Here is a 13861-nt window from a genome sequence, read left to right on the forward strand (position 1 = left end):
ACTTAATTCTTCAAAATAAAGCAGTTGAGAAGGTGATCCATAATATGAGATATTGTGAAGGGACCCAAATGTAAGCCAGCTGCTTCTCTGAGGGATGATTTTGGTGGGATGGAGGGCATCCCTTATGTTTCGGCATTCAAGGTAAAATTTGACAGTGGGAGAGTGAACTTACTAGAGAAACGTATTGGTTGATATTGTTAGCTGTGAATATATAGTATACCTATGTGGCTGGTCAGTGATTTTTCTCTAGCAATGCTCAGTCAAATGAGTATAGGCACAGAAAAAGTAGAGTGGGTTCATTCAGAATTGTGTTTGCTAGCTGGGTGGGAGGAAGGACAGAGGGAAAGGGAGTTGTTGATGTCTGCAAGAGAATCTAAGGAAATTAAACCTGCGTAAGTACAGAGTGAAGAAAAACAATTAATCTTAATTGCTACTAGATTGAGAGAAAGGTAGGGGCCAGTGGATTGGAGATCTAGATAAAGTGAAAGTTGCCACAGGGGTCTTGGAGCAAGTAAGGTGGAAGGATGGGGCATTTTTTATCAGACAGGGGTTTAGATAAGTGGTTCAGGGGAGTGCGTGGTCCCTGCAGATGACTGGGTGTGGCATGCAGGGTGGGAGTGGGTTCCTGAGGTGAGGGGGTTACCGAGGTGGCATGGAGGAGAACATATGGGGTGCCTTGTGAGTTACCCCTGTGACTGTAGTGGTCATCTACGAGGGCAGGAGGTAGAGAGGAGAAGACTGAACCAGATGCCAGCATCGTGACAAGGGTGATGAGAGGGCAGTGTAGTCCCATGGCATAGACCTCGAGTGAGGAAGGGTTTTATAGGAGGGAGGATAGTAATGGTCTGCACGTGTCAATGGGGAGTAAGGATGATGCTGACCCCACTTTCTGGCGTGGGGTATGTGAGAAGGACAGGCTCTTCTTAGAGGGCTTCAGCGGTGGGGTGGGGTCGGGTTGGGGCAGTGTCATTAGCGCATCACCAGATTTCAGAAAGGAGGCAGAATTTCAGAGAAGAGATTGAAGACATGTGGACTTCTGTTGCTTTTGTTTGGAATCCCAAAGACTATAGTGGAAGAGTTTGGGAGGGAGAGAGGAGAGGCTTTGTGGGACGTTGGGTCAACTTAGAAGATGTGGGGGTAGAGAAAGGTGGAGATGAGAGTTTGGAAGGTAATGGATAAAAGGAGTGTTTGGCCATTGAGCACAGCCTGAAGTAAATAGTTTGAGAAACGATAGGCTTAAACCTGTCTTTTGGAGAGGGGTGAACTCAGGGCTGTTGGTCCCAAAGGCTGCAACTTGGTGATTTGGTGTCTGGTTAATTTGTTGAGGTTGAAACAGGAACTCCGGATGCTGTGCACAAAAGAGGTGCTGGTTAGTCCTTCAGAAGAACTTTTTAGTAGAGACATGCCCTCAGAGAAATGAGGCACTAGCCAGAAATATGCCAGACATCCTTTTTAAGAACTGTCAATACAGGAAACACTGCTTTCTGCCTTGGGGGAGGAGAGATGACAGCATGGTATAGGAGAAAGATTGAGATGTGAGACCTGGGCTCTAAGTTCAGCTTTGCCACCAATTTAGACTGATCTTTAGCAGTCAGTTATCTCCTCTGAGCTTTTGGTTTTACCATTTATAAGTTAGGGATTGAATGAGTTGATCTCTAAGGCTATGTGATTCTGGCAGAGGTGGTGGTGGCAGGGAGTATATTGATTTTAATTAAATTGAAGAAGGAAGAACATATTTTTGAGTCTCTTATATCAGGCTTTTTCCTGTGACAGGTCAATGTCTAGTCTGGGTCCAGTGTTCCTCCGCAAACTGTGAGAAATGGAGGCGGCTACGTGGGAACATTGACCCCTCAGTCCTCCCAGATAATTGGTCCTGTGACCAGAATACAGGTAGAATGGAGTGGAAATTTTTTTTTTCAGTTTTGATTGTTTGTCCCTTTCTTTCCCTGCTTTCATCCTTTAGATTAAATATGACAAAAGTGTAGTTAGGACTCCAGGGGTCCTTATAGTTAGTGTTTGGGGAGAGGGAGGGATCTTGCTGTCATGTCAAGATGAATCTGGCATAAAGGGCTAGAGGAAGACACCATGAAGAGCTATGTTGTGAGGAGAGCCCTGGAATCTAAACGTATGTTCTGAGTGAATTCCATCTTCTTCAGCATTGGTTTGAGCCTGTCAATCTGATTAGATTGTTGGTATTGGGTTGGCAGATAGGAAGGGATATGGGATGTATGGGGAAAAGCCAGTGAGAGAGATTCAGTGGCTTAGAATTCTAGAATGTTTGAAACTACTTGAAAGAGATTATGAAGCTCTAGTCTAGCCCAACTATTTTACAGATGAGAAAACAGAATATCAGAGAAATTACCTTCATGATGTTACACTGATGGAAGCAGGGTCAGACACGTGGGATATAGGTAGAAGTTTGGAGTCTCTTTCTACAGAGCATAACGAGGCAGCGCTCCTACTTCTCCAGGCTCTGGCTGCATTTCCTTCATGGATCTCCCAGGTGTCCTTTTGGTCCTACCTGCTGCATATACCAATTTCTTCTTGTCCTCTCCTCTGCCCTCATCCAGATTTTCACCTTATGAGGCTCTTTCCATCCCTTCATTCCTCTTTTGGCAGATTTGGAGTATAATCACTGTGATATCCCTGAGGAGACCTGGACAGGGCATGAGAGTGAAGTGGCCTATGCCTCCTACATCCCAGGATCCATCATCTGGGCCAAGCAATACGGTTACCCCTGGTAGGGCGCTATGGCAGAGTCAGAGCATCCTTCATGAACTTGGGAGTGGTAGATTCAAGCAGGGAAGGAAGGAAATGGAAGGGATTTATAATGGAAATGGTACCTGCCTTAGAAAGAGCATGGGTGAGGGAGAATATAAAGTGCTAAGCTTGGAGGCTTTGAAAGAACCTGTTTTCTAGAGGTTTCACGATGGAGATGGTATCTCCCCGGAAAAAAGGGTTGGACAGTTCTACCCTGGATGGGTAGAAAGAGAAGAGTGGCTCTAAGATATTTTTTTAGACATTGGGAAATGAGAGCTATACAAAGTAAAGAGAACAAGGAAGGGTGGAATAGCTTCTTTTTTGGAGATGTCCTTAGTCAGAAGATTTTGTTCTCAGGGTTGCCAGAAGGCCTAGAAGGATAAGATATTTTTACTAGGAAGATTCTGAGCTTCTTTGTACATTGATGGAAGTCACTTCAATCATTTGGTAGTGACCACTGTGGAGGGTTGACAGAGGGGTGTATTTTGGGGGTCCTTTATTTGCGAAACATATTGCCCTTTTATGTACATGTATATTGATGAGTTTGTGTTCTGTTCACCTGACCCCTTCTCTTCCATCCCCTACACCCATCTGTCTTCTCCAGGTGGCCAGGCATGGTAGAATCTGATCCTGACCTGGGGGAATATTTTCTTTTTGCATCTCATCTTGATTCCCTGCCGGTGAGTTCTCCTGATTCAGGGTGGGTAGGTGCTCAGGCCAAAGTAATGAACAAATCCATCCTAACAGATGTACAGAGTTAGAAATATAGACATAGCCAGCAGACACAAGCAGAAACAGATTCTTAGCTAGAGTGACAAAAAGATATAGAAACAAACTTGTATCTAATTAAAATTTATTCATTACTAGGACATTTATGTTTTGATAAATATGCTTTGGTTAGGACTCCTGAGGTCAGGATGGAAGAACAATGGAATGAGGTGGGATATGTGGGTCAGGTTTAAAGGAACAGACAAGGCCCAGCCCCTCCTTCCTTGTGAATCCTCAGTTCTTCTCCTGCCTTTTCTGGCTAGAGGGCCAAAGCAAGAAGAAGGACAAGAGGCTATAACAGAACCATCTTTTTATTACAGTCCAAGTACCATGTGACATTTTTTGGAGAAACAGTCTCTCGTGCTTGGATCCCAGTCAACATGCTAAAGAACTTCCAGGAGCTATCCCTGGAGTTAGCTGGAGTGGTGAGCAACCCTCAGGGGTCAGTTGTGATACAGGGAACTTGAAAAACTAAATCTTCCCTTTATTAAACCTGATTTCTCCCAGGGGAAGCTGTGTCAGGAGAAAGTACATATCTGACCAAGTATGCAAGGGTGAGGTTATTCATGAGGTACACTTCTTTCTACCAGGATTGCAGCAGGATAATGATTTTTCTTAGTCTCCTTCCCTGTCTGCAGATAGAGGGCCTTCCTAAAGACCATGGTTTTCTACAGTTTAGCCAAAGCAGGTGTGATAGAAATGAAGGCACAGATTAACTTAGGGTTTCTCAGTCTCGACACTTGACATTTTGGGCCAGATAATTTTTTGTTGTGAGGGGATTCCTAGGCATTGTAGGAGTTTTAGCAGCATCCTTGGCATCCTACTGGCATCTAGCCGGTAGGACCCCTAATCCTAGCTGTGACAACCAAAAAATTGTCTCTAGACATTGCCAAATATATTCTGGGGGGGAAAATCTCCCCTGGTTGAGAACCACTGAATTAACTAAATAATATTTCTTCCCTATAATCACTTTGGGCTTCATGAGCCTTGCAAATGAGCAGAGGTTTAGGAGCTCAGGGACCTTAGAAAATCAGGCAGTGAGTACTAAATCAAGCAGCTGGATCTAAAGAAACTTGTGAGAAGCTTAGAAGTACAGTCATCTGAACTCCTTTAATTTTGCCTTTACAAATTTCCATGGGCTTTACTTTGGAGAGGACACCAAAATGTTGGTTGAAAATTTTGCTAGAAATTGATGAAAAGTTTGTTTGGGTATAAGATGGGATTGTGTCTCTGAGCTCAAAAGATTAAGAATAGGAGTATCATATCAATACCAGAAACTGGAAATAAATGTGAAGATAATGTCTGGTGAGTAGCAGTATGTTAGAGTCACTTTTCTGAAATCTTCTTTCATTTCAGAAAAAGTGCAGGAGTAAGGACTGCAGCCAGAAACTGGGGGCAGCCCTGATGATGGCTCAAGAGGCAGAGCAGATCAGTATTCAGGTGGGAACGTTTAGATCACATACCTGCTTCTCTTTGGGACTTGGGACACAAAGCAAGTTATACATTTCCTACTGTGGAAAACCGGCTGTCCTTCCCCATTACACAGTCTTAGTCCTAAAACTAGTCTTTCCTTCCCAGGCCAGCTTCCCTTGATGCCTTAAATCATCCATTCTTTTCCCTACCCTTGGACAAATGGGATCTTTTCTCAGTCCAAACAGGGACTGTTGGTAGGGGGAATCCCACCAACCTATTTAACTTCGAGTCTCAGGTGTATGCACCTTATCTTCTCTTTTATGTGGAGTCAGCTTTTACCCTCAAATTCTGCTTTTGGGTGGGGTAGAGAATGACAGTGAATCTCCCCTTCCCAGTTATTAACTGAATTATAAACAAACTGGAAAAAGAAGTTATAATAATATTGTATATTATAATATTATAACATATTATAATAGTTAAGCTCTACAAAAATGTAGATAGAAAGTATGAAATTTCAAGTGAAAATGGTATGGAATATGAATACAAATTCTATAACTAAAAACCTTGAAGACAGAGGACAAAAATAGCCCCTGGGAGAGTAGTAGATGATGCTTTTGTTTCTTGGTTCCCTCAGGAGCGGGTTAACCTGTTTGGTTTCTGGAGCCGATACAGTGGATCTGACAACAGTGGGGAAGGAAAAGGTAGGATGAGTAGGAGGTTAAAGACTAGAGAGAGATGGAAGGGATTCCTTCTTGAGGGCAGCAACTGAAGCTTTTATTTTATATCCAATATTATCAACCTAGTTCTGGATTCTATAATAGGAGGCTCTCCATGAATGCCATTGACCAAGTGTCCAGGATGGATGGATGCACAGATGGGTAGAGAGAGGAATGGAGAAAAAAAGGGAGTAGGGAGGGAGGGTGCATGTTGAATAGTGACAGGACTTTGAAAAGGGTGGAACCATGATAATCTAGGATCAGATTTCGTGGAGAAAATGTGACTTGGATCTGAAAGGCAGAATTAGAAGACTGATTCTCTGGGATCAGCTCCACTAACTCATCACCTATTTTATCAGATAAATTATTTAGCCTTTCCTTCCTATTCCTGTTCTAGACGTAATGCTCTCTGGGGCTAACAGCTTAGATTCCTGCTTGGAGAAAGAAGAGGAAGAGTCAGAGTTAGAGGAAGAGTCAGAGTTGGAGGAAGAGGAGGAAGAGCAACAGAAAAAAGTAAGATTGATCTTGGGGATTCCTTTTAGGAGATTGCTGTAGGGCGTCTGGTTAGCATGGATTTATATTTTCTAAGGAACCGTCCTGTCCCTGCGTCAGAGTAGCCCTGACTGGCTGGCTGGTTTTATCTCTTAGGGGGTCTTCAGGGAAGGAGAGTCTCCTCTCTCCTCAGTTATTCTCTCTAATATCTCATATCTCTAGGAACTTATTTTTTGATTATAATCTCAGTTCTTACTGTAGTTCTTTGGTTCCTACTGGAGCAATTTCAGAGAATAGCAGGTTGCCTCTCTTCACTCTCCTTTCTTCCCTGTGTGAACACTTAGGATATTCATTATTTTATTTCCTTAGTCTGTTTTCAGGCATATGAAATACGTATATTTTTCATATTTAAAGACTTTTTAAGAGCAGTTTTATGTTAACAGGAAAACTGAGAAGAAGGTACAGAGAGTCTCTATGTACCTCCTGCCCCCACACATGTATAGCCTCCTCTGTTATCAACATCCCACCGGAGTGGTGCATTTGTTTACAGTTGATGAACCTACATTGACACATCATAATCACACACAGTCCATAGTTTACATTAGGACTCACTCTTGGTGGTGTACATTCTCTGCGCCTGGACAAATGTATAATGACACATATCCATCATTACGGTATCATACAGAGTATTTTTACTGCCCTAAAAATTTTGTGTGTTCCATTTACTCATCCCTTTCCTCCCATACCCCTCAACCACTGACAACCACTGATTTTTTTTTACTGTCTCCGTAGTTTTGCCTTCTCTGAAATACCATATAGTGGGAATCATACAGTATGTGTAACCTTTTCAGACTAGCTTCTTTCGCTTACAACTATGCATTTACGATTTCTCCGTGTATTTTCATGGCTTGATAGCTCATTTATTAATTTTTTTTGGCTGAATAATATTGTATTTTTCTGGATATACCACAGTTTATTTATCCATTCACCTACAGAAGGACATCTTGGTTGCTTCCAAGTTTGCGCAATTATGGATAAAGCCACTATAACTATGGTTTTGTGGGAACGTAAGTTTTTAACTCCTTTGGAGTAAATATCAGGGAGCTTAATTGCTGGATTGTATGGTAGAGAATGTTTTGTTTTGTAAGAAACCATCAAACTATCTTCCAAAGTGGCTGTACCATTTTGCATTCCCACCAGCAATGAATGAAAGTTCCTATTGCTCCACATCCTTGCCAGCATTTGGTATTGTCAGTGTTCTGGATTTTGGCCATTTTAATAGGTGTGTAGTGGTATTTTGTGGTTTTAATTTACATTTTCCTGATGACATATGATGTGGAGCATCTTTTTATATTCTTATTGGCCACTTGTATATCTCCTTTGGTGAGATATCCATTAAGGTGTGTGGCCCATTTTTAAATTGAGTTGTTTATTTTCTTATTGTTGAGTTTTTTTTTTTTAATTAATTTATTTTATTTTTATTTTTTTGGCTGCCATTGGGTCTTGGTTGCTGCGCGCGGGCTTTCTCTAGTTGCGGCGAGCAGGGGCTACTCTTTGTTGCGGTGCTCAGGCTTCTCATTGTGGTAGCTTCTCTTGTTGTGGAGCACGGGCTCTAGACGTGTGGGCTTCATTAGTTGCAGCACGCAGGCTCAGTAGTTGTGGCTCACGGGCTCTAGAGTGCAGGCTCAGTAGTTATGGCGCACGGACTTAGTTGCTCTGTGGCATGTGGGATCTTCCCAGACCAGGGCTCCAACCCGTGTCCCCTGCATTGGCAGGCGGATTCTTAACCACTGTGCCACCAGGGAAGCCCTCTTATTGTTGAGTTTTATGAGTTCTTTGTATATTTTATTTTATTTTTTATTTTATTGAAGTATAGTTGATATATAATGTGCTCATTTCATATGTATAGCACAGTGATTCAGTGCCATATATATATATATATATATATATATATATTCTTTTTCAGATTCTTTTCCCTTATAGGTTATTACAAAATATTGTGATATATAGTAGGTCCTTGTTGGTTATCTATTTTATATATAGTAGTGTATATATGTTAATCCCAACCTCCTAATTTATTCCTCCCCCTTTTCCCCTTTGGTAACCATAAGTTTGTTTTCTATATCTGTGGGTCTATTTCTGTTTTGTAAATAAGTTCATTTGTCTTTGTTTATTTTAGATAATAGTCCTTTATCATGAGTCTTTTTTCCTTAGTCTGTGACTTGTCTTCTCACTCCCTTGACATTGTCGAGGACAGTGTCACAGAGCAGAAGTTTTTAATTTTAATGGAGTCCAGCCTATCAATTATTTCTTTTATGGATTGTGCCTTCAGTGTTATACATAAAAACTCATTGCCATACCCAAGGTTATCCAGATTTTCTCCTGTGTTATCTTCTAGCAGTTTTATAGCTTTACATTTTACACTGAGATCTATAATACATTTTGAGTTTATTTTTGTGAGGGGTGTAAGGTCTGTGCCTAGATTAATTTTTTTGTAGTTCCACCACTATTTGTTGAAAAGACTATCTTTGCTCCATTGTATTGCCTTTGCTTCGTTGTCAAAGATCAGCTGACTATATTTATCTGGGTCTATTTCTGGGCTCTCTAGTCTGTTCCATTGACCTATTTGTCTGTTCTTTTACCAATACCACACTGTCTTGATTACGGTAGCTTTACACTAAGTCTTGAAGTTAGATGGGGTCAGTCCCCCAACTTTGTCCTTCTTTTTCAATATTGTATTGGCTATTCTAGATCTATTGTTTTTCCATATAACTTTAGAATCAGTTTGTTGATATCCACAGAATAACTTGCTGGAATTTTGATTGACGTTACATTGATTCTATAGATCAAGCTGGGAAAAACTAACATCTTGACAATATTGAGTCTTCTTATCTACAAACATGGACTGTTTCTCCATTTACTTAGTTCTTCTTTGATTTCATTCACCGGAGTTTTGTAGTTTTCCTCATATAGATCTTGTATATATTTTGCTAGATTTATACCTAACTATTTAATTTTTTTGGTGCTAATATAAATGGTATATAAATGTGTTTTTAAATATCAAATTCCATTTGTATATTGCTGGTATGTAGAAAAGTGATGAACTTTTGTATATTAACCTTGTGTCCTGCAACCTTGCTATAATCACTTATTAGTTCCTAGAGTTTTTAGTTGATACTTTTGGATTTTCTACATAGATAATCATGTCACCTGCAAACACAATTTCATTTCTTCCTTCTCAGTCTCTATACCTTTTATTTCCTTTGTCTTATTGCATTAGCTGGAACTTCCACTGTGATGTTGAAAAGGAGTGGTGAGAGGGGACATCCTTGCCTTATTCTTGATCTTAGTGGGAAAGCTTCTAGTTTCTCACCATTAAGTGTGATGTTAGTTGTAGGTTTTGTGTATATATTCTTTATGAAGTTGAGGAAGTTCCTCTCTATTCCTTATTTACTGAGAGTTTTTATTATGAATGATTGTTGGATTTTGTCAAATGCTTTTTCTGCATCTATTGATAGGATCACATGATTTTTCTTTTTTAGCTGTTGATGTGATGGATTACATGAATTGATTTTCGAATGTTGAACCAGCCTTGCATGACTTGGATAAATCTCACTTGTTCATGGTGTATAATTCTTCTTATACATTGTTGGATTTGATTTCCTAATATGTTGTTGAGGATTTTTACATCTCTTTATCAGACATATTGATCTATAGTTTTCTTTTCTTGTAATGTCTTTGTCTGGTTTCGGTATTAGGGTAATGCTGGCCTCATAGAATCAGTTAGGAAATACTCTCTGCTTCTATCCTCTGAAAGAGATTATAGAGAATTGGTATAATCTGTTCACTAAATGTTTAGTAAAATTCACTGTTAACCCATCTGGACCTGGTGCTTTCTGTTTTAGAAGGATATTAATTACTGATTCAATTTATTTATTAGATATAGGCCTATTCAAGTTGTCTATTTCTTCTTGTGTGAGTTTTGGCAGATTGTGTCTTTTAAGGAAGTGGTCCGTTTCATCTTGGTTATCAAATTCGTGGGCATAACATTCTTTGTAGTATTCCTTTCTTAGTCTTTTAATATCCTTGGGATCTATAGTGATGTTGCCTCTTTAATTTCTGATATTAATTTATTTCCTCTCTCTTTTTTCTTAGTTAGCCTACCTAGAGGTTTATCAATTTTATTGATCTTTTCAAAGAACCAACTTTTAGTTTTGTTGATTTTTTCCTATGGATTTCCTGTTTTCAATTTCATTGATTTATGCTCTAATTATATTTTTTCTTCTGCTTGCTTTGGATTTAACTTGCTCTTTTTCTAGTTTTTCTGGTTTCCTAAGGTTGAATCCTACATCATTGATTTTAGATCTTTCTTTTTTTCTAATATATCATTCAATGCTATAAATTTCCCACTAAGCACTGCTTTCACTGCATCCTACAAATTTTGATAAGTTGTATTTTCATTTTATTTAGTTCAATATATTAAAAAATTTCTCTTAAGGTTTCTTCTTTGACCTATGTGTTATTCAGAAGTGTGTTGTTTAATATCCATGTGTTTTGGGATTTTTCCAGTTATCTTTCTGTTAATTCCATTGTGGTCTAAGAGCAGACATAGTATGATTTCTATTCTTTTTTTTGGGCGGATTTGGGTCTTCATTGCTGTACATGGGCTTTCTCTAGTTGTGGTGAGTGGAGGCTACTCATCATTGTGGTGCGCAGGCTTCTCATTGCAGTGGCTTCTCTTGTTGCAGAGCACAAGCTCTAGGCACGTGGGCTTCAGTAGTTGTGGCGAGTGGGCTCTAGAGCACAGGTGCAGTAGTTGTGGCGCACGGACTTAGTTGCTCCATGGCATGTGGGATCTTCCCGGACCAGGGCTCAAACCCGTGTCCCCTGCATTGGCAGGCGGGTTCTTAACCACTGCGCCACCAGGGAAGCCCCTGATTTCTCTTCTTTTAGAGTTGTTAATTTGTATTTTATGGCCCAGTGGTCAGTCTTGGTGAGTGCTCCATGTGAGCTTGAGAAGAATGTGTATTCTGCTGTTGTTGGATAAAGTAGTCTATAGATGCCAGTTATATCTAGTTGATTGATGGTGTTGTTGAGTTCAGCTGTGTCCTCACTGATTTTCTACCTGCTGAACCTGTTCATTTCTGATAGAGGGTTGTTGAAATTTCCAGCTATGATAGTGGAATCAACTATTTCTCTTTGCAGTTCTGTCAGTTTTTGCCTCATGTAGTTTGGTGTTCTCTTGTTAGGTGCATACACTTTAAGGATTGTTATGTGTTCTTGGAGAACTAACCCCTTTATCATTATGTAATGCCCTTTTTTTATCCCTGATAACTTTACTTGCTTTGAAGTCTGCTCTGTCTGAAATTAACATACAGCTACTCCTGCTTTCTTTTGATTAGTGTTAGCATGGTATATTTTTCCTCATCCATTTACTTTTACAATCTATATGTGTCTTTATATTTTAAGTGGGGTTCTTGTAGGCAATATATAGTTGGATCTTCTTTTTTGATCCATTCAGACAATCTGTGTCTTTTAATTGGTCATTTTAGACAGGCATTTAGACTGTTGATGTTCACAGTAATTATTAATACAGTTGGATTATTATCTACAATATTTGTTACTGTTTTTTATTTGTTGCCCTTGTTCTTTCTTCTTACTTTTGTCTTCCATTCTTTTTCTGCCTTTTGTGGTTTTGATTGAGCTTTTATATGATTCCATTTTCTCCCCTTCCTTAGCATATCAGGTAAGATTTTTTTTTTTCCTTTGGCTTCTTTCAGGACTTTAATTTTGTGTAGTTTGAAAATAATATGCCTTGGTGTGGCTGTTTGGCATTTATCCTTCTTGGTGTTCTCTGAGCTTCCTGGATCTGTGGTTTGGTGTCTGACATTAATTTGGGAAATTCTCAGTCATTATTGTTTTCAATATTTCTCTTTTTCTTCTCCTTCTGGTATTCCCATTACACATATCTATACATTCTGTAGTCATCCTACAATCTTTGGATATTGCATTCTTTTTTCCAGTCTTTGTTCTCTTTGCTTTTCAGTTTTGAAGGTTTCTTTTGAGATATCCTCAAGTTCAGAGATTCTTTCCTCAGCTGTGACCAGTCTACCAGTAAGCCCGTCAAAGGCATTCTTCATTTTAGTTACAGTGTTTTTGATCCCCAGCATTTCCTTTTGATTCTTTCTTAGGATTTCCATCTCTTTGCTTACATTGCTCATCTGTTCTTGAATGCTGTCTACTTTATCCTTTAGAGCCCTTTGCATGTTAATCATATTTGCTTTAAATTTCCAATCTGATAATTCTCTAGCATGTTTGGTTTTGATACTTTTTTAAAAAATTTATTTATTTAATTTTGGCTGCCTTGAGTCTTCATTGCTGCACGCGGGTTTTCTCTAGTTGCAGGGAGCGGGGGCTACTCTTTGTTGCAGTGTGCAGGCTTCTCATTGCAGTGGCTTCTCTTGTTGCGGAGCACAGGCTCTAGGCGCACGGGCTTCAGTAGTTGCGGAACGCAGGCTCAGTAGTTGTGGCTCGCGGACTCTAGAGCGCAGGCTCAGTAGTTGTGGCTCATGGGCTTAGTTGCTCTGTAGCATGTGGGATATTCCCGGACCAGGGCTTGAACCTGTGTTCCCTGCATTGGCAGGCGGATTCTTAACCACTGTGCCACCAGGGAAGCCCCTGGTTTTGATACTTGCTCTGTCTCTTCAGGTTGTGTTTTTGCCATTTGATATGCCTTGTAGTTTTTTTCTTGATTGCCAGATATGATGTTCCAGGTAAAAAGTACTGCTGTAAATATACCTTTAGTAATGTGGTGGTAAGGTGTCAGGGGAGGGGAAGTGTTCTATATCCTGTGATTGGGTCTAAGTCTATTAATGAACTTATGCCTCTGGACTGTAAACTTCGCAGTGTTTCTTAGTTTTTTCCCACCCCCTTAGGTGGGACAGGATGATTAGAGTGGGCTGAAGTTGGGTGTTTCGCTACCCCCAGGACAGTTAGGCTCTGTTAACACCCTAGTAGGTTAGGCTCTGGTTAACTGGTTTCTCCTGAGGGTAGGTTTTGTTAAGAAGAACAGAATGCTCTGGTATATTTCAAAATGGTTCTTTCCCCCTCTCCCTGCTGGAAGCATGAAGGAGTTTTTCTTTGATATTTTCTGTGAGAATCTGGTTGAGCTCCTGGATGTAAAACTCATAAAAAGTCTGGAAGTCCCCCATGACTGGGTATCCCTGGAGTTTTTAACTCTCAGACTTGTCCACACTGAGCAATTCCTTTATTACTGTTGAGGTTTTCCTATCCTGACACTAGTTCTCTTGGTGCTTTCTGCTTGTGAGTGTATGTTCTGATAAGCATGACTCCCTGTATTTGCCTGTGTATCTTCAGTTTTGAGGGCAGAGGTTTTCCCTGTGTCCTCACCGTTCTTATGGATTTAAGAAGAGTTATTGGTATTTCAGTCTGTTCAGCTTTTTAGTTGTTAGAACACAGTTACAGCTTCCAAGCTCCTTGTGTGTAGATCTGGAAACTAGAAGCTCTGAAATGTAGATTTTTCACTTTCTCTTTTAATTTTTAATTTACCAGTTTTTATCATGTTTGTGGCCTAATTTTATTTCCTTCTCTTGTGCATAAAGCCTTGCATTGACTAATAACAAATAGAATGGGAAGGATGAACATTTTTATCTCTGTTGTCATTTATTTATTTATTTTTAAACATTTAAACA

At 39.9% G+C, this 13861-nt stretch overlaps 1 protein-coding gene across 13 annotated transcripts in view; it reads left to right on the forward strand.

The window, feature by feature from the left end:
* Positions 1 to 13861, forward strand: part of ZCWPW1 (zinc finger CW-type and PWWP domain containing 1) — a 30831-nt gene that overhangs the window by 14794 nt on the left and 2176 nt on the right. For 10 of the 13 annotated variants that reach the window (XM_082431257.1, XM_082431265.1, XM_082431259.1 and 7 more), the window contains 7 exons: positions 1774 to 1890; positions 2620 to 2740; positions 3365 to 3440; positions 3849 to 3953; positions 4885 to 4968; positions 5576 to 5642; positions 6055 to 6170. In XM_082431257.1, coding sequence (XP_082287383.1) covers positions 1774 to 1890; positions 2620 to 2740; positions 3365 to 3440; positions 3849 to 3953; positions 4885 to 4968; positions 5576 to 5642; positions 6055 to 6170 — 686 coding nt within the window. The remainder of the gene's footprint in view (positions 1 to 1773; positions 1891 to 2619; positions 2741 to 3364; positions 3441 to 3848; positions 3954 to 4884; positions 4969 to 5575; positions 5643 to 6054; positions 6171 to 13861) is intronic. The other 3 variants (XM_082431267.1, XM_082431268.1, XM_082431258.1) reach the window with 3 other exon arrangements.

The sequence above is a fragment of the Balaenoptera physalus genome, assembly GCF_965194825.1.
Source record: "Balaenoptera physalus genome assembly, chromosome: 16".
In the NCBI taxonomy this organism is placed as follows: Eukaryota; Metazoa; Chordata; class Mammalia; order Artiodactyla; family Balaenopteridae; genus Balaenoptera; species Balaenoptera physalus.